The 22,049-nt window shown below is 40.4% G+C and overlaps 1 protein-coding gene across 6 annotated transcripts in view; it reads left to right on the forward strand.

The window, feature by feature from the left end:
- Nucleotides 1-22,049, forward strand: part of NHS (NHS actin remodeling regulator) — a 369,943-nt gene that overhangs the window by 341,122 nt on the left and 6,772 nt on the right. For 3 of the 6 annotated variants that reach the window (XM_016943117.3, XM_016943119.3, XM_063804057.1), the window contains exons 4-8: nt 12,170-12,232; nt 14,247-14,439; nt 17,087-17,218; nt 18,162-21,143; nt 21,460-21,586. In XM_016943117.3, the coding sequence (XP_016798606.2) occupies nt 12,170-12,232; nt 14,247-14,439; nt 17,087-17,218; nt 18,162-21,143; nt 21,460-21,586 (3,497 nt within the window). Of the gene's footprint in view, nt 1-12,169; nt 12,233-12,359; nt 13,031-14,246; nt 14,440-17,086; nt 17,219-18,161; nt 21,144-21,459; nt 21,587-22,049 lie in introns of those variants that run through there. The other 3 variants (XM_016943118.3, XM_016943120.3, XM_016943121.2) reach the window with 2 other exon arrangements.

A 22,049-nucleotide genomic window follows, 5' to 3' on the forward strand; every position in this document is an offset into this window, starting at 1 on the left:
TTTGCCAGACTTGATAAAATTAGCCAGGAGCAAAACATCAGGGATTCTTTGTCATTTCACAGCCTGATAATCCAGGGATTTTAAAATAAAAGACTGATGTCAAAACAAACTTTTCTTTTTACCAAGGATGTGTCTTTGAAGGGCAGGGGACATTCCAACTGCCTTATTGGGAAAGAAATGAAGGAAGTCACTCAAACTAGGACCCAGACCATCTTAGTCTTAGTCATAGTTCAGAGCTATAAACGATGACCATGTTTACTCTCCCATTTTCTATCAGGAAGAAAAAAACAGGTCTTATGAGAAAGCAGCTTCTGAGAAAAATCAAAGTAACTTACAGAGGAGCTAGCCAGGAGAGAAGATCAAAGACTAGAGCTGGCAGGAAGGGTGTTTCAATAGTACTTGACCAAGAGATAAAGACCTTCTCACTGCCTTGTTTTCTTTCCCATCCCCAGCCCCGTCTTCTCTTGTTCATCCTCTTCCATCCTTCCCTTTCTCTGTTGGTTCGTTTAAGATTTTCAGTTTTCCATTGGTTTACAATAGAGTTGGGATTGAGAAACACTGATCAAGCCTCGCCTTTGCTATACAAGAGTTAGACATATCCAGACTTGTCCTAGACAAGTCTATTTTACCTTTATAAATTGTCTTCATAGTTTTACAAGCTCTCTCAAAAGTATTCTGTTGTTTTATTAACTTCTGTCTAAAATAGTTCTGTCCATCCAAATTAAGTCTTTCTTGCTTTGGCTTAGGTGTTCTCTGTATCTCAGATAATTTGCTCCTTTAAACCAGTTAAGGAAAATACTAACCTTGCTATGCGAATCTCTGACATGCAAATTATTCTGTGATCCCAAACCTTCAGCTCCTCCATTCTGCCCAAAGAAATAAGTTCAAATCCTTAGCCCAACTCTCCAGACTTTCTACAATTGGGTCCTAACTTACCTTTCGAGATAGATTTCCCACAAATCCTTTGCACGGACCATAGACCTCAGCCAACCCAAACTACACATGCTTCTCCAGAAAACCTCCTGTACTCTCGAAACAATATCTCCACTTGAAATGCCCTTTCTCCCATTGTTTTCTCATTGACTCCTTCATTTCGAAAAAAATTAACTGAATGCCTACTATTAATAAGTACTAGAAGGATACAAACACGAATGAGACATAATCTGTTTCATCCAGAGTACATGGAGACTAGAGGCAATTCTATTGTATTGACTTGAAGGTGTGAATACCTAACTGGTGTATGGTGTTGGAATGGGGTGAGGTGGCAGGATTAAACTTCATGGGAAACATAGTATTTGAGAAGGCCTTGGAGGATGGGGTAGAATTTTGATATGAACACTGGGAGGAAAAGGATTATAGACTGAGGAAACTATGAGAGGCAGGAGATGGAGTGTATACACATGAGTTCAAATACTTTGCTTTGGCTGGTAAGAAAAGGGGTGTGTCAATAGAGGGCACTGGCTATAATGCTTCAGTAGGCCAGATATTGAAGGATCTTGAATGCCAGACTAGAAAGTTTGAATTTATTCCATAAGCCTAGCAAATTATTGAAGGGTTTTGGGCACAAAAATAACAGTGACCTGAAGGAGCTGTGCTTTATGACAATATCAGGGTATGTGTGTATAGGATTAATTTCCTCAATCTCTAGAGATTGCTTTTTGGTTTAGTAGAGAGAGGAGCGTTTGATGTTAGTGTCAGGTATAAGATTGCAGAAGTGGTGATGCCTATATACCTCCCATTTAACTCACCTGTTTGGTCTTTGGAGAAGAGAGATGGATCTTGGAGACTGGCTATAAATAGCTGGTGACTTTAATTGTATCTGCTGTTCACATGTGGTATTTTTCTTGAAGTAAATCAGCACAACACCTGGCCTATGGAATGATACAGCTATTGACCACAATAAATTCTTTTCCCCTCTATACCCATTTTCAAGGCTCACCAGAAGCAGTTTGCTTTTGAGATCATGTCAGCTCTCCTCTCTGCCATAACGTAAGCTGCAGAGATCATTGTCATCTTGACACCCCACATCACGCTGGTTCATATTGTCCTGATTGGACTCAGAACAGGAAGCAGCAAGGACCTTAGATACCTTAGTCAAGAGCAAGCCAGAGGGTAAAAGCCTGGTTCCATGCGCTTTATCAGTCAGGCTCCAGTCAGGAAAACAGAAACCAAGCCAGCTATTTTCACAAAGGGAATTTAACATAGGTACATTATTATTACAAGACTGACAGGGCAAATGGGAAACTGAGGTGACACTGAGATAGTAACAGCAGCAAGAAGCTAACATTCCCAGGGCTGGAGGAATGGAAGGAAGGGGTTGGAGTTATTGGAGCAGCCTGCGGTACTAGAACTCAGACCTCTGGAGAGTAACCATGGCCTGGCTGGTGCTGGTGCCTCAGGAGCTCTGGAGCTCAGAAGCTTCTGAGGAACTGGGACCCAGACTTCCGAGTATGGGGTGCTGCCTGCCAGGTGCTAATGCATCAGAAGCTCCAAAGAAGGACCACACACAGCTGGAATCTAGAAAGGGGTACTGGACGGCTGGGTCTGACTAGCATCTCTGACAGGGGCCATAATGAGGCTGGTTCTGGGAGTGAGGAAACAGATGAGGGCTGAAACCAATTGCCATAGCTGGGGGCAAAGGACCACTGCTGGGACAATGCTAACAGAAACAGTGAGTGCCAAGAAGTAAGTCCCTTCTTCCTCTTCCAGCCTTCTAATCTCCCTCTTGCGCTCCCACTGGAAGAACCTAACAGGGAGGAGCTGGCAAGAAAGAAATGTTTGCAAAGTCCCAGCAGGGCACAGAATAGGTTCAGAACTGAGAAACAATAGCTTAATAGCCAGCACAATAGCTAATGAAAACATTAGCCAATGAGTCTGGTTCATATTAAATACTGTGAGAAATAAAGAAAATTCCTTAGTTTTGGAATTCTTTCTTTCTCTTTTAAATATTGGCCTGGCTGTGGAACTGTCAATAAAAGTACTTGTCTATACACATCATTACAGAATATTCTCAGGTTGACATTCTGTTGCATGCCTGAGACTTTTTTCACTGTTCAAAATATAGGCAGACAATGGAACACTACTCACAATAAAAAGGAATGAATTATTGATAAACACAACAACTTGGATGGATCGCAAAGGCATTATTCTGGGTGAAAGAAACCAGTCTCAAATGGTTACCTAGTGTATAATTCCATTCATATAACATTTTCAAAAAGACAAAACCATAGAGATGGAGAACAGATTAGTGGCTGACAGGGGTAGGGGTTGGGGGAGGTTGTGACTATAACAGAATACCACAGGGGAGTTTTGGGGGAGTAATAGAACAGTTCTATGTCCTGATTGTGGTCATGGTTACAAGAGTCTATACATGTGCTAACATTAATAGATCTGTACTCAAAACAAGTAAAAAGGGAAAAACAGTAAAGGCAGAATGTGCATGGTTTGTGTGTGAGGTCTTACATTTTTTGCTTTTTAAAAATTTGCAGTGATGAGGTCAATTATGGCTCTGCTGAGCTTTAGCCACAGCTGGCCTGAGTTAGCAGTGCAAAGGTTCCCTTGGAGTGGGCCTGAGTGTGTGACATTTCTGCAGTTACCACACGCCTCTGACTTCCCCAGCTGAGGGCCATGGAGGAGTGCTGCTGTCACTTCTGGGCTGTTCTGTTGACTCACATTTCCAGCTTCTCTGATATGGGTGAGGGTATTTGCACTGTTTGTAGCAGTTCAAAGATTCTTTCTTCCCTGCACTTCAAAGCCTGGCCTGCCTTTTCCTTACTCATGTCTTTTATTTGGTTCTAGCAACCTTTGAGGGTTGATGGAACTGAGTGGCCCTTGGCAGTGGCTCCACTAATTGGCAAAGCTGACCACAGGGGATGAATAAGATACTGGCATCAACATCACAGTGATCATGGTCCAGTGGGCCCTGTTTTGTGTTCTTGACAGTACAGAGCAATTCCTGGGAATAAATGACTGTGCTGACCAGCCAGCAGGAAGCATTCTCCATCCTGGGCTCCCTATAGCCCTCTTTTCCATTCATGTGGGGACTATTTTCCACAAATGTTCCAAAATATAATTGGTTATGCTTTGCATATTTAAAATGCTTCATTAATAGGATGTGATTAAACAAAGTGTTCTTGAACTTTAAAATATATAAAATTATTTTGCATTCCATTACCCTAAGAATTTTTGTTCCATTCCAGCTGAGATCAAAAGGAGAGAGAGAGATGCTTTGCAGTCACACATTCTCTTTCAGAAAGCCTCTTTTTGGGTGAAAACTGCACCACTGTCATCGCCATTCAAGCTTTGCTCACTAGGGACAGTTGTCACACCCCAAACATCTACCAACAGGATAGGATTTAAAAGTGAATGAGCATGTACTCTTTTGGTGTCTTGGCTGCTTATGCTACATATACTTTTTTGAGATTGATGTTATTGTGTAGTTTTCCATTGTATGAATATAGGATTGCACAATCTGTTTATCCATTCTGCTGTTGGGAGATAGTCAGGTTGTTTCTAGTTGTGGGGTATTGTTTGTTTGTTGACTTTTATGAATAAAGCTGCTATAAGCTTTATAAGTATTTTATAAGTATTTTTGTGCAAGTTTTTTGTGGACATATTCATTTTTCTTAAGTCTATATACCTGAGATGGAATTAAAGGGTATACATATGTTTAAGATTAGATACTGCCAAATAGTCTCCAAAGCTACACCATTTTACACTCCCACCAGCATTTATAAGCATTCCAGTCACTCTACATCTTTATCAACATTAAGTGTTATTAATCTTTTTCATCTTAGCCCCTCTAGTCCACAGTGTGGTTTCCTTTTGAATTTTCCTGACGAGTAATGATGTCAAGCACCTTAATATATGCTTTTGGCCTTTTGTGTGTGTGTGTGTGTATATATATATATATATATATATATATATATATATATATACACACACATATATATATGTGTATATATGTAAGGTCTTATTCTTGTTTTCAAATGTAACACATTTGTGTGTGTATATATATATATATATATATATATATATATATATATATATATATGTATATAGCAAAGTGCCCCTCAGGAGAATCAAGAAAGTGGTGATAGCTATATCTCTCAGGGAAAGGAAGTAAAGGTATGATTTGGAAAAGCAGACTTATCAATAAGAGGATATTCCCCAGGCCTGAATAACAATGCTTTTTTGTGTTTTAAATAAATATTAATGTATATGGTGGTTAAAGAAATAACTCAGTAGGCACCTGTTCCCAAATATCCCTCTCCACAACCATTACCCAGAACTTCGCCACGGTGATTGGAATAAATCACTGTGGATTGGGTTTTTCATGATTTGTTGTCAGCACCCTAATAAGGGTGCATTTTGGGCTTCTTTCTAACCTTGAAGCTGGCTGAAAGGTTAGCGTGAAGGGTTTAGGCACTTGGGGTTAAGGATGGCATGCCAGGTGGGAGTGCTGCATTCAGGTACTTTGGGTAAGCATGAAGGCTCTGACTGCTGAGGAGAGAGTGGTGACAAAGGACAAACCCAGAAAGGGAAGAAGCCTTAAAACAGAGAAAGCATAGGATGTGCCTTAAACTTCTGCCTACCTCTTCATTGTGTTTACCCATGATTGTTCACCTTGATGAATGTCGGAGTTGAGGAGAGGGGAAGAGGGAAGCACAGGGTGAATGTAGAATGATGTTACTAAACATGTTGGGAAGATAAGAGCACAATGCCAACCTTTGGGAGATTTTGAGACAGTCTCAAGGGAATAAAAAAGTACTACATAATTGTAGCAACAAGAATGACATGTGAAGAAGGCATTGTCAGGCTTCTTGAAGCCTTTGAGAAAGATCAAAGGAGTTCATATTTATATATGATACATCCACAAACACTCCTGCACAGGAAAAGCTGAGGCCAATAGGACACACTATGTGCACAAATGCAAGGATTTGGTTTAAGGACAAACGAGCCCCATGGTAGAGTGAAAATAAAAGCCCATATCACCTCACTAGAAACCCAGTGTGGTTTGCAATGGACATCTTTGCTGTAAGGTCTTATTCTTGTTTTCAAATGTAACACAGCATCCAGCCTCCAGTAAATATTTTTCATGTTTAAGACAGCATGATAGCAATAAATCAGCTCTGAAAGTCAACTGCTATAAGTGCCATGTGGTATCAGTTAGGTCACAAACCAAAGCCAATTTTTCAAAACATTTCCTGCTGGAATACCCACAACATTTTAACAGATGTATTTTGGGCTGTTTCGAAGGAAAATAAGCCCCCATCAGCATAGAAAATATAACTCAAAAGAAAGTAAAATATGGAGTGGAGGGATTATTTTTTCTTTTGGTAGTAAGAGAAAGATTGGGGATCATCTTGAAACCCTTGGGGAAGTGCTTGTTCATAGCCACGAAAGGGGAGAAATTAACTTTTCTCACACACATACCTCAAGAAAGACTGGAGTTTGAAAAATCTTCCTTCATTATATACCAAAGACATTTATTTGGCTGCTTTTGAGCATAATGTTTGTTATTTCTTATTCTGAACACTGGTCATAAGTATAATTCTGGCTTTTGTTGAAGCAACTCATGGGAAGCTAGGGAAAGGATTTGAGGATATGACTGATGAGGCCAGCAGGGACAGAGATGAAGTGAAGGCATCAAAAGAATCATCTTTTGTCAGGGACAAGATGGGCATGGCTGGTAGTTGCTGATTATAAAATGCTGCAAGTTGGAGTCTGAAGCTTTTCAAAATCAGTGGTAGAAGGGCCAGAATAGGAGTCTGGAAAAGGAGGAGGAAATTACCCTTTTTTTTTTTTTTTGTATTTTTCTTCAACAGTTTATTATGAAAAATCTCAAAGGTACAGAGAAGTTGAAAGACTTGTACAGTGAATATGCATATATATACCCATGAGGGAGAAATTATTTTTAAACTGACGGTTTGTTTCCACTGGGGCCAATTTTGATCCACATCAAATAAATGATCTTGAATGAATGAATGAATGCCTAACACTCCTCCTACCACACTTATTCTGGGGAAACCAAAGTTGTTCACTGCCACTCTTGTACTGAGTGATGATTCCACAATCAGGAGTCCCCTGTGGATCTGCTTCCATTATCTGTTGTTTTGGATGCTTCCTGCTCATGCTGTCTTATCTCCTCCTGTGCTTTGCTGTCTTTGACCTTGTACTGGATGTTGTACTGAAAAATTATATGTGGGTGGCAATAATTTGATGTTATTTCTCTAGAAGAGAATTTTTGTTTGCTTATGCCAGGCACGTGAGCATGTTAGCTGTACAACACATATTTATTGAGCGCTATTGAGGCAGTAAAAATAGAGTTATGAACAAGAAATGGTTAGTCTTTCTCTGAATAAGCAACGAGATTCATTTAAACAGTTGTGGAAGAATAATTTAGTTCATATAAGTTTGATCAGCATCCAGCTTTCCCTAACCTTATCCATCAGCACCCATTAAGGCGTGGCAGGCTGAGCCATGCAGAGATGCCCTGAGGTAGCAGTTCTCTTGCAGTTGTATTTCTTAGATAATTTAGAAAAAATATATACTGTGAACTGATTATTGCATTCATTATATAAAAGTGTAATCAGAAATACTCAGAACAATCTTACTTCTTTTGACTAAGCATCCAGGAAAGAGGATGCTTTATTTTATTTTTAAGGTTTTTAAAAAAATATTTCAATGGTTTTTAGATACAGGTGGTTTTTGATTACATGAGTGAGTTCTTTAGTGGTGAATTCTGAAATTTTAGTGCACCCATTCACCCAAGCAGTGTACACTGTTACCCAATATATAGTCTTTCATCCCTGACCCTGCTCCCAAAGTCCCCTGCCCCAAGTCCCCAAAGTCCATTATATCACTCTGTATGTCTTTGCGTCTTCATAGCTTAGCTCCCACTTATAAATTAGAACATATGGTGTTTGGTTTTCCATTCCTGAGTTACTTCACTTAGAATAATGGCCTCCAGTTCCATCCAAGTTGCTGCAAAGGACATTATTTCATTCCGTTTAATGGCTGAGTAGTATTCCATGGTGTATATTTAACACATTTTCTTTATCCAATCGTTGGTTGATGAGCATTTAGGTTGGTTCCATATTTTTGCAATTGCAAATTGTGCTGCTATAAGCATGCATGTGCAAGTGTCTTTTTCATACATGACTTCGTTTCCTTTGGATAGATACCTGGTAGTGGGATTGCTAGATCAAATGATAGTTCTACTTTTAGTTGTTTTCAAATTTTATTTAACTTTTATTTTAAGTTCAGGGTTACATGTGCAGGTTTGTTATATGGGTAAACTTGTGTCATGGGGGCTTGTTGTACAGATTATTTTGTCACCCAGGTATGAAGTCTAGTACCCATTAGTTATTTTTCCTAATCTTCTCCCTCTTCCCCCCTCTACCCTCCCATAGAACCCAGTGTGTGTTGTTCCCCTCTATGCGGAGGGCCCTCTAAAATACTAGACTAAGGCAGTTACTAATTAATGGCAGAAATATAACTATACAGTTATATTTCTATACTTATAGCTCATTTTAATATTATAAACTTAAATACTCTGAATCTGCAGACCATCTGCAGGGACTCTAGAGCTTGTGTCTAAGTGGAGGAACCAAAGAACACAATCCCTCCACATCCAAGCTCCAGAGTACCTAGTTTCAACCCTCACAAGCTGGAGCTTGGAGGTACTATCAATATAGTGGAGAGACCAATTAGCTGAGGAGGAATCTGCTATGGAGTGTAACCCAAGGAGACCTTAACTCTCCATCACAATGACCACAGCTGAAAAGTCTGTGCTTTCTCTGGACTTGCCATCCTTAGTCATTGTCAGGTGTGACCTCATGCTTATTTAATGGGGTGGGTGGGTTTCTCAAACAGATGAAAAATGAAGTCCACTCCTCACCCCTCACTACTGGAAAAAATATTCAACAGGAGAGCTGACTTAGGAGATTTAAGACAAACTACCATAATTTATGTATTAACATTAATATCATTCTGCAGTTTCTGACGGTGTGATTTTTTGAAAATACTTTCATGAGACACCAAAGCTTTTGGTTTCTTTGAAGTAGGTTCCTTTCCCATGTAGGCTTTGCTATCAGGCTACCTTTTTTCCTACTTAACATGAGTTTTCTCTCTCATTTACACACCCTGGTTTCTTACTTGAGACTTCCACATCATTGTCTGTGGCTGATTTTTAGGAGAGAACCAGGTTAGTGTCTGAACTCGGACCACATATATCACATCTGTCAAAATGGTCACTTTCAGCAAGGGAGCCATAGACCCTACAAAATCATTAGTCTTAAATAAGATCTAGATCAAAATTAACTGGGCCCGAGGAGGACACATTTGCTTTGCTTAAACATTAATGAGCAACTCTTTCAGTTAAAACTTAGAAACATAGAACAGAATTAGACACCAAGCTTTCCCCACAAAAACGCATGTCTGCCATAGGCTTAAGAATAACTAGGCCCAGCATCCATCCTTGCTTCCATCAGAGGAAGCAAGGATCACTGGCAGTTTCCTCTACTTGTTTCCACCTGTTTGCATGAAGATGGTAAGTCCCTTGGATTCTGAGGAATTTACTTCCTCCTGAGATCTTGAGCATTCCCCTTACTTTTTTTTTTTTTTTCTTCCTCCGAGACAGAGTCTTGCTCTGTCACCCAGGCTGGAGTGCAGTGGTGCAATCTCGGCTCACTGCAACCTCTGCCTCCCAGGTTCAAGCAATTCTCCTGCCTCAGCCTCCCGAGTAGCTGGGATTACAGGCATGCGCCACCACGCCTGGCTAATTTTGTATTTTTAGTAGAGATAAGGTTCCACCATATTGGCCAGGCTAGTCTCGAACTCCTGACCTCAAGTGATCCGCCTGCCTTGGGCTCCCAAAGTGCTGGAATTACAGGCATGGGCCACTGTGCCTGGCTGCCCCTTACTTTCTTTGGGGTTCCCATCACTGCTAAAACACACAGAGACGATATCATTCAGGTGCACAAATATTTTGATGAGTTCTTAGAGTGATGCATCATGGAAGACTGAAAGGCAAATCAAATGTGGCCTCTGACCTCCAGGAATTTGCAATCTAACAAATGAAATAGACACATCCAGGGCCAATTCCTGTTCCATTAAAGCCATGCTGTAGGATAAGTGCTATAATAGAGGCCCAGCTGAATCTAAAGCTGATATGGCTTAGAGTTTTAAAAGTTTCAGTGGCCTTCTCAGTAGATCCTGAAGAGGGGATTCTGGTTACCAGATTATTCTCCAAATAGGACTGGCTATATAATTTCTGGGGTCCAGTGAAAAATGAAAATGAAGAATCCTTTATTCAAGAATTTCAAAACAGTGACAGCACAACCTGAAACCAAGTATGGGGGCCTTCTGAGTGCAGGGCCCTATGGGACTGCTACACAGATCACACACTCATGAAATTGGCCCTGTCTCCAAATGTGGTCTATGAATAGGAGAAAGAAGTAAATTTTGAGCAGTCTAGAGAAGGAAATTACACATAGAGAATTTTCTTCCAAGTAGTTCACAAATAAATAAATAAACAAATAAAATCACTCCAACGAAAGCAAATAATTCAATCTTCTCCAAATTAGCAAGTGGTGTTGGAATCTAAAACATAACAAAGTTACAGTTTGCAAAGACATTTTCACAGATATTTCACAGCTACAAGGTAAGTACATTAATAATAATAATTGTTGTAGTAGTAGCTGGCACTAATGTACAGCATTTATTAAGTGCCACGATTCTTCTAAGTCTATTACATATACTTTACTCATTTAATCCTCAAAACAGCCCTGGAGGGAAAATTCTATTATTTCTCTATCCTACTACAGATGAGGAAACTGACCTTGGAGAGGTTGAGGAATTGCCCCTGGCCACACAGAAAATAAGTGGTGGAGGCAGGATTTGAATTCAGACAGTCTAGCTTCAGAGTCTGTGCTCTTAACCACTATTTATGCTACCTCTGAAAAAATAAAGATAGGAAGGAAAGGAGGGAGGGAGGGAGGGGGGTGGGAGGGAGGAAAGGAAGAAAGGAAGAGAGGGAAGAAGAAGGAAGGAAGGGAAGGAAAAAGGAAGGAAGGAGAGAAGGAAGAAAGGAAGGAAGGAGAGAAGGAAGGAAGGAGAGAAGGAAGAAAGGAAGGAAGGAGAGAAGGAAGAAAGGAAAGAAGGAGAGAAGGAAGAAAGGAAGGAAGGGAAGGAAGGAAAAAGGAAGGAAGGAGGGAAGGAAGGAAGGAGAGAAGGAAGAAAGGAAGGAAGGAGAGAAGGAAGAAAGGAAAGAAGGAGAGAAGGAAGAAAGGAAGGAAGGGAGGGAAGGAAAAAGGAAGAAGGGAAGGAAGGGAGGGAAGGAAAAAGGAAGGAAGGAGGGAAGGAAGGAAGGAAGGAAGGAGGGAAAGAAGAAACGGAGGGAGGAAAGAAAGAAGGAAGGAAGAAATTAGGAAGGAGGGAAGGAAAAAAGGAAGGAAGAAGGAAGGAAGGGAAGTAGGAAGGAAAGGAAGAAGGAAAGTAAAAAGGAAGAAGGAAGGGAGGGAGGCAAGGAGGGAGAGAGGGAAGGAAGAAGGAAGGAAAGAGGGAGGGAAGAAGGAAGAAAGGAAAGAAGGAAGGAAGGAGGGAAAGAAGGAAGGAAGGAGGAAGGAGGGAAGGTAGGAAGGGAAAGAAGAAGGGAGGAAGGAGGGAAGGAAGAAAGGAAGGTAGGAAAGAAGGAAGGAGGAAGTAAGGAAGGAAAGAAGGAAGAGGAAAGGAAGGAAGAAAGGAAGGAAAGAGGAAGGAAGGAAGAAGGGAAGGAAGGAGGGAAGGAAGAAAGGATGGAGGGAAGGAAGAAGGAACGGAAGAAGAAAGGAAGGAAGAAAAAAGGAAAGAAGGAGGGAGGGAAGGAAGGAAGGGAAGGAAGAAGGGAGGAAGGAAGGAGGGAAGAAAAGGAAAGAGGGAAGGAAGGAGGGAAGGAAGGAAGGAAGAAATAAGGAGAAGAAAGGAAGGAAGGAATAATAAGGAGAAGGAAGCAATAATGAGAAGGAAGGAGGAAGGGAAAGAAGGAATGAAGGAGGAAGGAGGGAAGGAAGGAAGGAAGTTATCCCAGTATATTATTTTATTAATATCATAGATTTGGCCTAACCAGTATACACTGTGTTGTGTGCACGTTTTTAATTTTTTCTTTTTTTGCATTTCATGTTCATAGTTTAACAGCACCCGTTCGCCCTCCCCCACTGAATGTTGCCACATGACCCCGTGGAGTAGAAAGGTATTGGTTCTGAGAACATTCCTTCACGGCCCTATCCCACTCTGTCCAGACACTCTTCCTTTTTTCCCTCTTTTAACTTTATGGAAAACTTTCTTGTTTCTAACTAACGGTTTTTCTTTAAAATCAATTTAAAAACTGGTATTTTCCTAACTTGAATTAAATAGAATATAACTTAGACAGTCATGCCATTTGCCTTTTTCCCCCATTCACTGCCCCCCACTCTGCAAACTGCATCACCTAACACTACTCTTGGACTTCGTAGTCTGGCAGAGGAAACTTTTCCTATATTTAATTTATCAGAACTGTAAATGTTCAGCTTCTCAAATCAAAAAGGAGAACAAGACAAAAGGATTCTCTGGCAGCCAATCGTCCTGTCACCATTAAATAAAAAGTGCTTTTGGCTGCTGGTCAGAGCCTGTAGTCAGGTCACTATCCTGTCGACACTTTGCAGTCCATTGTTATTCAAGGAAGGAATCGCCTACAAAATGAAGCCTCTGGTGGTGGGGGGGTTTCTCTCTATTGCTCATTCTCTCTCTTTGTCTCCCTCTTTCTCTCTCTCTCTCTCTCTCTCTGTATGCACCAAACTTTTTTTCTTTTTGGAAGTTACCTAGGAAACAAAGTCTTTTGTTCTCGAACTTTATTTGAGCTATTCGCTTCGCTGGGAATCTGCACAAAAGCTGAAGAGAGAAAGAAGGTTGCAATATTTTACTAAAACGTTCATGACGAACACATTTTTCCCAAGGGGGGAGTCATATCCTGTTGGGTGTGTTGGGGGGATTTGCAGAAACCTCTGACAAGGTAAGTAAATGCTGGGGGTGAGTTTAGACAAGTGGCATTGGAATCAGCTCTTTAAGGGGACTTGAGAACAGTTCATTTGACAATAGGTGAAATCCTCTGAGTCAACAGGGCATGATATTTCCAAATGTAAAGATGGGAAAATTTTTTTTGATGATCCTAATTTTAGGGCAGAATATTATTAAAGTCTTACTGGGATAACAGCAAAAGATATTTATTTTATACAGATACCCACCTTCCTCCAAATTGTGTAAAAAATAAATAAAACTAGGTTGAGTGGTGAACACTGAGTCTTTTAATCATCTAGTTTAGAAACCCAACCCTGAAATCAAAACTGGGATGGAGCTTTTTAAATAATCTGGGCTAGGAGCCCAACCCTGAAATAAAAGTTAGACAATATTGATATTTATCAAAAGTTTGGATGGAGAATTTTCCAATGTCATGTAGAAATCAAAGCCCCTAACTATACAGCTGGAGGAAAAGTCTCGCACCACAAAGCTGAAAAGAAAATAAACTAGGACTCTTTCACCTTTCCTAATTTGAAAAATAAACTCACTGGAATATTTCCCCCCAGTAACAGCATGTGTATTTTCCGCTATCGTTGGTAGGGGGAAATTCTTCACTTTCGCTTTTCCATGTGCATACAGTGTTCATGAAACTGAATTTTTAAAATGTTATTAAAAAATGCCGTAGTCCTGGAGTGAAATTAACTCCTCGTGTTTTAATGCGGCTTCTCAGATTAGGTTGGCTTGTCCTTCAAGTGATGGGTTCTGGAAAGTCTCCTGACTCCAGGTTTTCTGAACCTTTTCATAGGTGTCTAACTCATCTTCTTCCTTTGATCCTAGTCATCTAGAGATCTCAAAACTTTTGATAGAAATTTATGGTGAGATAGCTTGAAAGTGGATCTGTCTTTCATTGGAGTAAAGACTCAGTTTTCTTTGGTGTAAAGTTTGGGGATTTCTGGCTACCTTGTCTCTCCTGTTAATTCCATTTAACCTGAGAAGCATGTTTATTTAGCCCATTTCTTTCCTTTTGTGTTGCTTGACTATTGAAATAATACTTGTAATTAGTTGTGCTTACTAACTATTTCTAGGAATTCTCCCTTTGTCCTAAGGGCCTATTTCTGACCTCATTTTTTCTTCTCTAAACTAGGAAATTCCTTATATGTGTGCTTATGTATAAACTATGATGGCTGAACCTGATTGTACTTTGTTTGCAGTCCCATCCCCCAGAGGATGAAGATACAGATGTCATGTTAGGGCAGAGGCCGAAAAACCCAATACACAATATCCCTTCCACACTGGACAAGCAGACCAACTGGAGCAAAGCACTACCTCTCCCGACGCCAGAGGAGAAGATGAAACAAGATGCCCAAGTGATTTCTTCTTGCATTATTCCCATCAATGTTACTGGTATCGTTCTGGTTTTTTCTTAGGGGCAGTCGGGTCAGAATATTCTGTGTATTAAATATGTTCAAAATCTGTGCTGCTAAGAATACCATTTTGTAAACAAGTAATGCCTTTTTGTCATCAAAATACAAACCCAGAGGATGTTCGATATGCTTTTGTCAGGTTTTGAACATCAATTTACATGTTTTCCGCGGGCCACTTGTTATGTAAATTATGGACAGTTTCTTTTTGAAAAAAATCACCAAATAGCTCTTTGGCCATAGCTGACTGAAATAATGGAGAAAGCGGCAGTGATTAATCATATGATAATGATGTGTGGCACTGCAAGAAAGAAAACAGCAAACCCAGGCTTCTCAAACTGCAAGTAATGGTCCTGTAGGCCAACTAGAAAATCTGTTTTCATGCTTCCTTGGATGAAGGTAGGCTTTTTAAAAAAGACTGTTAAGACTTCTGTATTGATTTGGGGGATTTTTGACCTAAAAAGATATGGATACAGAGATGAAGGCTGAATTCTATTTTAAAACCAGCAAGGCTGTCTTCCTTTCACTCTCTTTTTTTCTCCTCCTGTGTACTGAGAGTGTGAATATTAGTCTAGATAGAATGGAAGCATAGCCAGACCTTTCTGAAAAATTTATTGGCAGCAGTTATAAATTCCACAATTGGATCTAGTAATCTTAGTTGTAAGTAAAATAATGTTATAAAATATTCTTTCAAAGACATAAATGGTCTATCCATTGGGCTTTCTTACATCTCTAATAGTTACATTTTAACTTATTTGTATATTGAAAATTTCAAAACAGCCATGTTATGACTGATTTTCATATTGGTACCATGTGACTAAAGATTGCATGTCACTTGAGATGCATGTTGCACACAGCTATTATTAACCCCACTCAGATTTCTCTCAAATAAAGTGGGGAAGCAAATGGACCAGATATCTGGGACAGATATTATTTTTTTCCTGAGAAAAAAGGAGTCCTAGTTCATGGGTCTGTGGTGAGTTGGGAGTTAATTTTCCTGATGACCTATTCAACTTGTAAGATAAATTATTCTAAAGATGTGCCCCTATCTGATCTCCACAATCTAAATGGGATGTATTAGGGGAGTTCAGCTGCCAAAATGGATCATTTTGGCACCCTCTTAAGCTAATTTTCATTTCTGGAAACCTCTGATTATTAGCAGCACGTGCTTTTTTCATGGCACTGTAAGTAAAATCTCATTTTCAAATTTAGTGCTATGATTATGGGCCATTATTTTATGATTGAGGGAAAGGGACACTTTTTCCTTCTGCTTTATTTCAGGAACTCTCTGATTAAAACTTAGATCAGATGTTGATTTCAAGAGCTTTAATGAGAACATTGTTAATGATGTCCACATAGCACAAAATGTCTGCGTCTATATATAATGCATTCTATAATTACTAAGATCAGAATGAAGGATTTTAATTTTGGGTTGGAACTAAGAAAAATTCCATTAGTAAGAATTCTCCAATAATATTGTAATTATTCATCATATGATATCTCATACAGATTTTTCAAAGTGAGTTCTAGAAACTGTTGGCACTGTGACGTTAAACAGAACTCAACTCTTTCATTATACAGCTGAACCAAGACTTGACACACCACCCAGCCCCATGCTTAACAATCAGGATAAATGATGAGGTGACCAAATTCCAAAGCACGGCATTGTGACTTTCTGAGGCAAAGCTCACTTTGAAAAATCCATGGTGCAGACAAGAGTTTGAGTTCCTCACCTCCCCTCTCATCATTCTAGTTGTGATGGGACTGCATGTAATGTTGATAATGTGATTATGGAGAGAGAAACTAACAAGCACCATGGTTTGCCCTCTGTGTTTACAAAAACAAACCTATGGGATAAAGACTGGCAATTCCAGCTTTACAGTTGGTATAGAAGGTGGATCCATTTAAGTGCAGAACCAGGGACTGCCTTGTATGTTTATTTTATATTGAAAAGACATCTCATGCTAAACCAGAAAGCATTCAGTTTAGTAAATAGAAGAAAGTAGCCAGAGTTGGGTGATGATTTAAAAAAACAAATCCTTAGACTGTTGAGTTTCCTCACAGCAAAAGAGGGGTGTGTGTGTGTGTGTGTGTGTGTGTGTGCGCGCGCACGCACGCATGGGGAATGCGAGAAGGTTTGGACCATAAGAGATGGAGGGAACAAAACCTCACAAAGACGGCTTTTAATGAAGAAATGGGTCAGGATATGTTAGCTGAGCTAATTCAGGTTATCATCCTGGCTGCTGATTTACTATGCAAAGGTATCAGCTTCAGAGAGCCCAGAAATAGATCAGTAAATAGTAGTAACTAAAGGTTATAAATCCTTAAGGAGCCATTTCTATGTGAGAGGGATTTTTTGGATGTCTTTTTCTCTTCTCTTTCTTTTGATTTTTCTTCTTTGCTTGTTTTTGTTGGCAGTGCAAACTGTTGTGGAGAGCTGCATTTAGAAGTAAAGCTTAATGTACTGCAGCATAATTTAAATAAGAGCTGAATAACAGCTCCCTTATATTTGTTCACAGGCTTAACCCAAACTCTTTCCTTACTTCCCGTCAAAAATATCACTGTGTTCCAAGTAAATGAAAATTTGTTTGCCATTTCTAAAGCTAATGAGACCTATTTGTGGGTTGCAGGAGTTGGCTTTGACAGAGAGGCTAGTATACGCTGCTCTCTGGTTCATTCACAATCGGTACTACAGCGGAGACGAAAATTGAGGAGGAGGAAAACCATCTCGGGTATCCCCAGAAGAGTTCAACAAGAAATAGGTGTGCTATCAAAAAATGTTAATGGTTAACATTCCTCCGCCTAGTACAGATGATAGGGAGATGAAATAGAAGAAATAGATGAAATAGAAAAATGATTAAACATTTTAACTTGCAGAGGTTTTAAAATGGTGTCTATTTGTTTTGTATTCAGCAAGCCAGGTGGTATTACTTTTTAACTCTCTATTCTTGACTGTGAAGGTTTGACCTTATAGATTTAGGCATATACATTCAGGTCTTACGGCTGAAATGTAATACTTAGCTGATTTTTGAAAGTTTTATTAAGGTAGAAATTGTGAATAAAAAGTAGCAGGAGTCAATGAAAGTTTTCTTTTTGGAAAATTGTAACTTAATTTAAGAGAGATATACTTTCATGTCATTAATTATTTTAAAAGGTAAATTCCAGGCATATGCAATGAAATATTGAATATTGATAATATGATACCTTTGGTGACAATGTTTCTGTTTAGTGGATTTAAAATATCTCTGCCTATGATTTTTAAAAAATTATTAGGGTATCATCTCTTGCAAATAAGATTTTTATTTCTAATAATGAGACCTATGATTTTTATTTCATCATGTTTATATTACAAAATAAAAATGAAGAGTAGTGGCCAAAAAGATAAAATGTACTTTAGTTTTTAAAAGTAGTCACTTATTGTGGCAAATTAACGTGATAGTGAAGAGAGGGATAATTCACAAAAGACATAAAAGCATATCTTCTCTTGGTATGTATATATACGACATATATGAGGGGGACGTGTATATACACCCTAAAGCATTTTAACTCTCTCCTAATTCTATATATTGATTTTTTTTCTGTTAAACAAACAAACAAAAAAAAACAGCTCTAACCTGCCAGCCCACAGATCTACAGACATAGCTCAGAATGTCTGTTGGTCTGCTGATATAGAAAATATCTCACTGTGCTTTCCATGTGCCCTAGATTCTGATGAATCACCAGTGGCCAGGGAAAGGAATGTGATTGTGCACACAAACCCAGACCCCTCCAACACTGTCAATAGGATATCTGGAACCAGGGACTCTGAGTGCCAAACCGAGGATATTCTGATTGCTGCCCCATCCAGAAGGAGAATCAGAGCTCAAAGGGGTCAAAGCATTGCAGCTTCCCTTTCTCATTCTGCTGGCAACATTTCTGCCCTAGCAGACAAAGGTGACACCATGTTTACTCCTGCAGTGAGCAGCCGCACAAGATCTCGGAGCCTTCCCCGGGAAGGTAATAGAGGTGGGGATGCTGAGCCCAAAGTTGGCGCTAAACCCTCAGCATATGAAGAGGGAGAGTCTTTTGTGGGTGACCGTGAAAGAACCCCTAATGATTTCAGTGAGGCTCCAAGCAGCCCGAGTGCCCAGGACCACCAGCCTACTTTGGGCCTGGCCTGCTCTCAACATCTTCACAGCCCCCAGCACAAATTAAGTGAGAGGGGAAGGTCACGTCTGTCCCGAATGGCTGCTGACTCTGGCAGCTGTGACATCTCCTCCAACTCAGACACGTTTGGGAGCCCCATCCACTGCATCTCCACGGCTGGCGTCCTCCTTAGCAGCCACATGGACCAGAAAGATGACCACCAGTCATCCAGTGGCAACTGGAGTGGGAGCAGCTCCACGTGCCCCTCGCAGACCTCAGAAACCATCCCTCCTGCAGCTTCTCCTCCACTCACTGGCTCTTCACACTGTGACTCGGAGTTGTCACTAAACACAGCCCCTCATGCCAATGAGGATGCCAGTGTTTTCGTGACAGAGCAATACAATGACCACTTGGATAAAGTGAGAGGCCATCGGGCAAACTCCTTTACCTCCACTGTTGCAGACCTGCTGGATGATCCCAACAACAGCAACACAAGTGACAGTGAGTGGAATTACCTACACCACCACCATGATGCCTCCTGCCGCCAGGATTTTAGTCCTGAGCGTCCCAAGGCAGACAGCCTGGGCTGCCCAAGCTTCACAAGCATGGCCACTTATGACAGCTTTCTGGAAAAGTCTCCATCAGACAAAGCGGACACTAGCTCTCACTTTTCAGTAGACACGGAAGGATACTATACCTCCATGCACTTTGACTGTGGTCTCAAAGGTAATAAGAGCTATGTCTGTCACTATGCAGCCCTGGGCCCAGAGAATGGCCAGGGTGTAGGGGCTTCCCCTGGTCTTCCAGATTGTGCCTGGCAGGACTACTTAGACCACAAGAGGCAGGGAAGACCAAGCATCTCTTTCAGGAAACCAAAGGCAAAGCCGACCCCACCTAAACGTAGCTCATCATTGAGGAAGTCTGATGGAAACGCAGATATTTCTGAGAAGAAAGAACCAAAGATAAGCAGTGGTCAGCACCTGCCTCACAGTTCCAGGGAAATGAAGCTGCCTCTTGATTTCGCCAACACGCCTTCTCGAATGGAAAACGCCAATCTTCCCACCAAGCAGGAACCTTCTTGGATAAACCAGAGTGAACATGGCATTAAGGAACCTCAGTTAGATGCTTCGGATATTCCACCATTCAAAGATGAAGTTGCCGAATCCACACACTATGCAGACCTCTGGCTCCTAAATGACTTGAAAACAAATGATCCTTATAGATCTCTATCTAATTCAAGCACCGCTACGGGTACCACAGTCATTGAATGCATCAAATCTCCAGAGAGCTCTGAATCCCAAACATCACAATCAGAATCAAGAGCCACCACTCCATCTCTTCCTTCTGTTGACAATGAGTTTAAACTGGCTTCACCAGAAAAGCTGGCTGGCTTGGCATCTCCATCAAGTGGCTATTCAAGCCAGTCTGAAACGCCAACATCCTCTTTCCCTACAGCTTTCTTTTCAGGTCCATTGTCTCCCGGAGGTAGCAAAAGGAAACCTAAAGTCCCAGAAAGAAAATCCTCACTACAGCAACCCTCTTTAAAAGATGGAACTATATCACTGAGTAAAGACCTTGAACTTCCAATTATACCTCCTACCCATCTTGATCTAAGTGCTCTTCATAATGTCTTGAACAAACCATTCCACCACCGTCATCCACTGCATGTTTTTACTCATAATAAGCAGAACACAGTAGGAGAAACACTGAGGTCGAATCCTCCACCGTCCCTTGCAATTACACCAACGATCCTGAAATCTGTTAACCTTAGGTCCATCAACAAGTCTGAAGAAGTTAAGCAAAAAGAAGAAAACAATACAGATCTCCCTTATTTAGAGGAAAGCACACTCACAACGGCTGCCTTGTCTCCAGGTAAGATTAGGCCGCATACAGCAAATAAATCAGTATCTCGTCAATACTCCACTGAAGACACCATACTGTCCTTTTTAGACTCTTCTGCAGTTGAGATGGGACCAGATAAACTACATTTAGAAAAAAACTCTACTTTTGATGTGAAGAATCGCTGCGATCCAGAAACCATAACATCAGCTGGTAGCAGTCTTCTAGATTCAAATGTCACAAAAGACCAAGTGCGTACAGAGACTGAGCCTATTCCAGAAAACACGCCAACCAAAAACTGTGCTTTTCCCACAGGAGGATTTCAGAGGGTCTCTGCTGCCCGCCCAAATGATTTGGATGGTAAAATAATACAATATGGACCTGGTCCAGACGAAACTCTAGAACAGGTACAGAAGGCACCCTCTGCAGGTCTGGAGGAAGTTGCACAACCTGAATCTGTGGATGTAATCACATCTCAGTCAGACTCACCAACTAGAGCAACAGATGTAAGCAATCAACTTAAGCATCAATTTGTTATGAGCCGCCACCATGACAAAGTGCCTGGTACTATCAGCTATGAATCGGAGATAACATCTGTAAATTCATTCCCTGAAAAATGTTCCAAGCAGGAAAATATTGCTTCAGGTATTTCAGCCAAAAGTGCCTCTGATAACAGCAAAGCAGAGGAGACCCAAGGAAATGTGGATGAGGCTTCATCGAAAGGTCAGTCACTGATAACTTTGTCATAAAGGAAATGTGTCTCATGGCACTTCCTGGAATTTTTTCTTATGTTCCCAATAATACGGTACAGCCCTGGGTGTTGGTTTCCCTCCACTATTTCTTTGCACTTATTAAAACAATTGAGATAAAAGCTTTTGTTACTGGGTGAGTAAGCTTTGACAGGTATCTCTCTCATTTTTAAAAAATGGCAGCAAGGTAATTTCTGTTTGTTTGTTTGTTTGTTTGTTCCCTGAGTCAGTGAAGTACAGTAGCGTGCTGGGTAACTTCCTCTTAAAGATTCTTCTGTTCTTATTTTAAGAATCATCACCGAGTGATGACTCCATCATTTCACCACTTAGTGAAGACTCCCAAGCTGAAGCAGAGGGTGTGTTCGTGTCTCCAAACAAACCTCGAACAACTGAGGATTTATTTGCAGTCATTCACAGGTGAGGCAACATTACCAAGTCCCCCAAAACAAAAGGTACAACAAAGGTTTTGCCCCTTCAGGTACTTCTCACAAATGCAAATACAGGAAAGCTTTTTGTAATTGTAATACATTCAGCAAAAACAAAAGCAAGCAAAGAATAATTTTTCCAAATCAAGTTGATAGACTGATATGCAAGTTGGGAAATAGGATCTTTATATAGAGTTTGATAGACCTCGATTGAGAGACTTTTGTAAGAGTGGCTTTATTTTTCCCCAGGAAAAGACATTCTGGAACAAGTTTTTATGTGAAAACAATCTGTGGTTAAGTGACTTGGAGTGAAAGCTCAAACTCTAGTGTAATCTCTGACTTTTGAATACTTTCTTGAACCTAAAAAATATGATCAAAGCTGTAGTCATATACCAGCAGAGACAAACAGAAGTTGATTCACCATGGATGCACCAAAATCTCAGAAATCACCACTA

Source organism: Pan troglodytes, chromosome X, assembly GCF_028858775.2.
Source record: "Pan troglodytes isolate AG18354 chromosome X, NHGRI_mPanTro3-v2.0_pri, whole genome shotgun sequence".
Lineage (NCBI taxonomy): Eukaryota > Metazoa > Chordata > Mammalia > Primates > Hominidae > Pan > Pan troglodytes.